The 6,164-nt window shown below is 33.7% G+C and overlaps 1 protein-coding gene across 1 annotated transcript; it reads left to right on the top strand.

Annotated features, from left to right (window-relative positions):
- Positions 1 to 4,457: 4,457 nt before the first annotated feature.
- On the top strand, positions 4,458 to 5,739 carry LOC114174074 (metalloendoproteinase 1-like). The gene has a single exon (XM_028058822.2). The coding sequence runs from the start codon at positions 4,484 to 4,486 to the stop codon at positions 5,543 to 5,545; it is 1,062 nt and encodes a 353-aa protein (XP_027914623.1). The 5' UTR covers positions 4,458 to 4,483; the 3' UTR covers positions 5,546 to 5,739.
- The last annotated feature ends 425 nt before the right edge of the window (positions 5,740 to 6,164 follow it).

The following is a 6,164-nucleotide window of genomic DNA, read 5'->3' as shown; positions in this document are numbered from 1 at the left end:
TATATTTATTATATATTTATTATGCGCACAATTATCTTTTTCACTTTTATTCATTTACTCTATCCATTCTATCTTTTTATCTCTCTACTCACACACATCTTTATTATCTACATTTTTTCTCCTCCTCATCTTTTTCATTCACAATTTAGTTATTTTATCCACTACAACATTTTTATTTTGTTATTTATTGTTTGTATTTTATTTTGTGGAATGTGGGATGTTGTATAAAAAAATTTATTTTTTAAATTACCATCATAAATGTCAATTAAACCAACACAAATTAGATTAATATTAAAAATAAATTTATTTAGCAACTATTTATTCGACACTAAGTTAAATGAATTTTAAAATAAAAAATGTCAATGTCAACTTCATCAATGTTAAACTATTTTAATTAAAAATCAATTAAAAAATTATAGATGAATTAAAATTGACTTAGTCAACTCTACGTTGTTGGTTTTCAAATGTATTTCTTTTATATGGTAACTTTTGCTTTGCTGGTCTTTTATTTGAATATGCATCTCTTTTGGATGAAGCTAAATGTATATTTAGATCTTTCGAAAGAAGATTACTGAAAATATTTAATATTAATAAAATATGAACTCAACTCACACGTGAGATTGATACTACTCTTAACCCAAAACCTTAAAATAATGAGTTTATGGAGGTCTTCATCCTTATATGGTGCCCAACTTTCTCATTTTTACTCAATGTAGGACTTAAACTCACACTTAGATTTTCAACAAGATGAAATAAGAAAGTAGAGACGAGATACAAAATACTTATAATCTTGTGAGAGAATTATTAGAACCGTGAAGCTAGTTTACCAAATAGTTTTTCATGGATGAATATACTTGAATGATTTACTTTTGAAAAGGGTGCTTTTACTGAGAAAAGGATAGGGATATTTTTTTATTAAACATCAAATTTGTGGAGTTAAACTAACCATAAATGTTATTATACTCTTAAAGTTTCCCTTTTCTTTAATAGGTCCAAGAAATTTAACAATAATGTTAATAAAACAAGAAAAATCTAACATAACTACACATGAAAATGAAATTGAAGTGTTGATTGAAAAAGTAAAAGAAGACAATGAAGATGAACAAGAGAATTTCATATTAAAAGAATAAGATGAATTTATGAAGGACTAAAAACCACCATCAATATGCACAAAGAATAATATATGTAAACTTTATTGAAGGACAAACTCTTGTGAAGGGATAAAGAAGCAACAATATGTGACAATTGAAACTCTATATTATGATCAAACTTTTGAGAAGTTTAAGTTACCTCTTTATAATTCCTTCACAACATAATTTAATTTTAATTTTAATTATTGATATTAACATTATCATCACTAGTGCAGAATTCTCATTTTACCTCGCCTTATATGTCTCGGTTGGCCAGAAACCGAAGCATATAATGGCGCGATGACATTTTTGCAATTAGAGTCAAGTTTTAGGCCTCAGTTCTCCAAATACCCGAAGCCAAAGAGCGGTATAGGCCCCGGTCCGCTCAAAACTGGTGCCAAAGAGGGGTATAGGCCTCGGTCCAGTAGGACCCGAAGCCAAAAAGTGGCTGGAAGTCAAGGGTATAGGCCTCGGTCCAAGGAGACCCGGTGTAAAAAAGGGGGTCAATGGCTTCAGTTCCTCTAACAACCGAAGCCATAGGGTTTATTTAGGGTTCAAAATTCGCGAACCCTTCTTCCTCCCCGCGCCAGCGCCTTTGCAATTCCACTCTCTCTCTCTCTCTCTCTCTCTCTCTCTCTCTCTCTCTCCGCGAAGCCCTTCCTTCACTTTCCCTTTCTTCCTCCTTCACCGCCCGCATCCCGTGGCGAGCTTCCGACGAAACCTGCAACGGCGACGATAGCACCGACTTTGGTCGTTCACCATTACTGTGCGCCACTGTGACCACTGTGCAATTTTGCGCCGCCAAACTCTCTCTGCACCAAGCTCAAAGACGAGAGTCTCTGCACGTTTCGCATCCTTTCTCTCGTTCACGGCGTACCAAAGAGGGTTGACTGCACCTGAGCCCTAAACAGCCATTGGTCGCTGGTGCCTTCAAGGTTCAACCCCGTTTCTCCTTTCTCTGTTTTATCCATTCTTGGACCCATTGCTTGAATGTTGTTTGGGTTTTAATTAATATTATCATGGGTTCCTTTAACGGAGTTACCAATAGGGTTTTGAGGCTGGCGCCGCCGTCAACAGTGGGCGAAGCGGGGCTTGCGGCGAGGTACGCGGAGGTGGTTTTGCTTGCGGAGCAGTGCCTGCACGCGCCGGCGACGATGAGACAGGGCGCGCAGGCGGCGTTTTACGGGATGTTGCCGGAGAGGGTGAGTATGCATACGAAGCTGGGGTGAAAATTGGTGGCCTGCGAAAATTTGAATTAAAAAAAAAATATTTATCACCTATGGCCTCGGTCCTAACTGACCCGAGGCAGAAAACTGTGTATATGGCATCGGTTTTAAAACAACCGAGGCATAAAATTGGGTCTATGGCTTCGGGTGATAACCGAGACCAAAAGGTGTACCTTTAGGCCTCGTCCCAATATGCCTCGGTTCCAAACCCGAGGCAAAATGTGGAAAATAACCGGGACAGAAAGCCCTTACTGCACTGGTGCATTCAACATAACTTGATTATAAGGCTCAACACATAAAGGAAAAATATATATTTCTACAGGGAACAAAAACATAAAAAACCATAAATTGAAATAAGATGAATTTATTAAGTGATGCAGGAAAACACTATAAATTGATAATTCACTCATTTCTTAAAAAATTTCTTATACGTATGTGATGGAATTAAGATATACTTTTTAGATTGCTTAAACTTTTATTATAAATAATGTTTATGTTTAAAAAATATTTGAAATTAAGGATTAATCACAGTTTTGAAAATTTGAGATAATTTATTTTATAAAGATCAACTAAAACATTATTCATTCCAAAAGGAAACAAAATCAACCATTTCAAATTTTAAAGATAAAATTTAAACAAAAACAATTTTTTCGTAAAAAATATTTATATTTATGCCAACTTTTAGTATTATCACTATCCTCGTATATCTTTTATATTTTATCTTCTGATATATTTTAAAAGATTATTTGGAAAAATATTTAAATTTTTTTAATTATAGTTTATAACTGTTTAAGGATAATAAAAATATACTACATTGTGATTGGTTTAAATTAAAGCTTACTTATCCTTAGTTAAGTAATATTCTGATTGAGTCGCACGAAGTTTCTATCCAAAGTACTGTATTGACACCCTTTATTTTAAAATACCTAAACATTATAAGTTTTATTGCACATCATATCAACAATGTAATATCTATAATTATTTTTCCCACCAAGTGCCATTTATTATTTATACTGTAATTTCCATTGACTTTCGTAATAGCATTCTCATTGGTATCTTCCTAAAATCTCTTAGACTATCAGAATTTTATAAGATCATATATATACATGCCATGTTGCGCGTCTATTTCAATCTGACTGTAGTTTCGACTTTCTATTTCCTGAGTCCTAAACTCGCACAAACCTTATTTTATACTAAGAAAATTATTTTTCAGACACCAAGTTACTAGTACTAAACATTTTAACAACCTCATAACGTTGACTCTTCATATAAAAAAAAGTAATATCACATTTCATCCAATATTTGTTATAATTCTTTGATATGATTCAATATTTTTGTTCAACTTGTTTTTTATATTAGTTAAAAAGAATCAATATGATTATTTCTATTAAATTGGTATAAATAATGTTTTAAGGTGATTATTTAGTATTATCTAATGTGGTTGGGTCATTTAAACCGATATCAATCTTTTAAAGTTTTTTTATGCCTAAGCATAAATTTTACTTTGAGTAAAAATCAGAAAGTTTAATACAAGAAAAATATATTGTTTTAAAGTTTTGGGTTGAGGTGGTATCATATCTTATGAGTTCATGTTACATTAATGTTGGATCTCTATAACGATTCTCCTTCTCAAAAGACTTATAAGTGTTATCCGATCCAAAAATTTGTCTTAATTATTAGTTCAAACGAGTACTTGTATTGAAAGTCTTAATGAGGATCAGATACTCATTAAAATGAAAAAGGAATACAAATAGGAGTACTAATTGGCTGATAAATTTGTAATATTTTGGGTTGAAGTTGATGTCAATCCCCTATAAATTAGACTTGTTATATTTTTCTATTAATCCTCTTCGAAAGATCCATCAAAGAGTTTAATGTCATATTACAAAACAATTTATATTTTCACTTTCTAAACTTTGTTAATATCAATTTAATAAAAAAAAAATATATTAATCCTTTTAACAAATATAACCACATCATTTTAAAAAAATGAGAATATACGATTAAACACATGAAAATAAAAAGAATTTGGATTCTCTCATGAAAATAAAGTGGAAGTCGAAACCCTCATACTCACCTTCCTCTATATATTATTCCCTCAATTCCCCTCATATCCACCACGAATTGATGATATCTATCAAAATGAAGCCAAACCTTTGTGCATTCCTATTATTGTTCCTTCTCCTTCTGGACCAATCCCTTCCCGCGAAGGCTGGTTTTCTTAAAGGGTCCCAAAACGTATTCAAATCGTTCCTCAGGGGAAAATATCCCTCAAAATGGATTGTAGACGTCGTGGACATTTTGCTCAAACAAAACTTTTCTTCCCCACAACCAAACCAAACACCACAGCAAATCAAAGGCTTGTCTCAAATCAAAGAATACTTTTACAACTATGGCTACCTTCAATACTCTGACCCATTCGACGATTATTTGGACCAGCAAACAGTATTAGCCATCAGCACCTTCCAGCAAACTTTCAATCTCCAAGTTACCGGCGACCTAAACAACCAGACTTTACAACTAATCTCTCTACCACGATGTTATGTCCCCGACATCAATTTCACCTACGGCTTCACCCAAAACCTGTCGTGGCCCAAAGCCGGTAATCACTGGTTCCAAAAGAACAACCTCACCTACGGTTTTCTTCCCGAAAGTGAAATCCCCGACAATGCCACCAAAGTGTTCGAACAGGCATTCACGCGCTGGGCGAATGCCACAGGGCGTTTGAACCTCACCATGACAAACTACGATGACGCAGACATTAAGGTTGGTTTCTACATTTTCAATGTCAGCTTTGATGGCGACGTGTTTGGCTACAGCTTTATAAGGGAGGAACCTCCGTCTAACGTGAAGACGGCGGAGATACGTCTGAACGCGAACATGTTCTGGGCACTGCCCAGTGAAAATAACAGCTTGTCGTGGGAGGATGAAGTTCTGGACTTGGAGAGTGTGGCGATGCACGAGATAGGGCATTTACTTGGACTTGACCACTCTTTCGTAAATGACTCTGTTATGTACCCTTACATTTTGCCATCACAACAACGAAAGGTAGAACTCTCGAACGCCGACAAGAAAAACCTTCTGCAACAGAATGCTAACGTTGGCTCTGGCGGTGGTAGGTGTTTGGGAGTGCCTTCAGTCATCACTTTGTCTCTGGGATTTGTTTACATGCTTCTTATGTATTATTAAGTCTCCTCGTTAGTCTTGTACTCGCACGTTTGGTGTGTTGTTGATTTATAAGCTTAGTGGGAAGTAGTTTCCTTTGGAATAAGATTGAGGAATGTGTTAGTCAAATCCAAGATGTTTTTCGTTTGAGTGGTGTGGATGTATGTTATTGCATGTATGGAAATAAAAATGATATAATTATAATTCAAAAAAGAAAATACACTATTAGTCTTTTTCTATTCGCTTAATTATTGTCTTTTTTCTATTGGAAAATTATCTTCTTTGACAACAAAAATTTTAACAAACTTAAGAAAGATTTAAAAATGGAATTAAAGAAGATTAAATTTTTAATTTTTAATTAAAATAAAATAATAAAATAATATTTTTTTACTTGAATAAGAAAGCTTGTCAAAAATTTCTCAAAAAAAAATTTTGTTAACCTATCATAACTCTTTTCTATTATTAAGAAGTTATCTTTTATCTTCTCAAATTATAATTTTTCTAAAATAAAAATATTTTTGAATTGGATGGTTTGCTATGTACATATGTACTATACATACCCCAAAAGCATCATGGCTATCTAGTCCGAGATCATCTCGACCAAAACTAATTAAGACCAATTTGGATTTTTTGTTGAGATTTT

Source organism: Vigna unguiculata, chromosome 2 (assembly GCF_037176805.1).
Source record: "Vigna unguiculata cultivar grain cowpea cultivar isolate G323 ecotype 2 chromosome 2, ASM3717680v1, whole genome shotgun sequence".
NCBI classification, from domain to species: Eukaryota; Viridiplantae; Streptophyta; class Magnoliopsida; order Fabales; family Fabaceae; genus Vigna; species Vigna unguiculata.
Note: the sequence above shows the minus strand (reverse complement) of the source record. Positions and strands in the feature narration are given on the sequence as shown.

Excerpts from the sequence above, each read along its gene's own strand:
- LOC114174074 (XM_028058822.2), top strand. The coding sequence starts at position 4,484 with ATGATATCTATCAAAATGAAGCCAAACCTTTGTGCATTCCTATTATTG.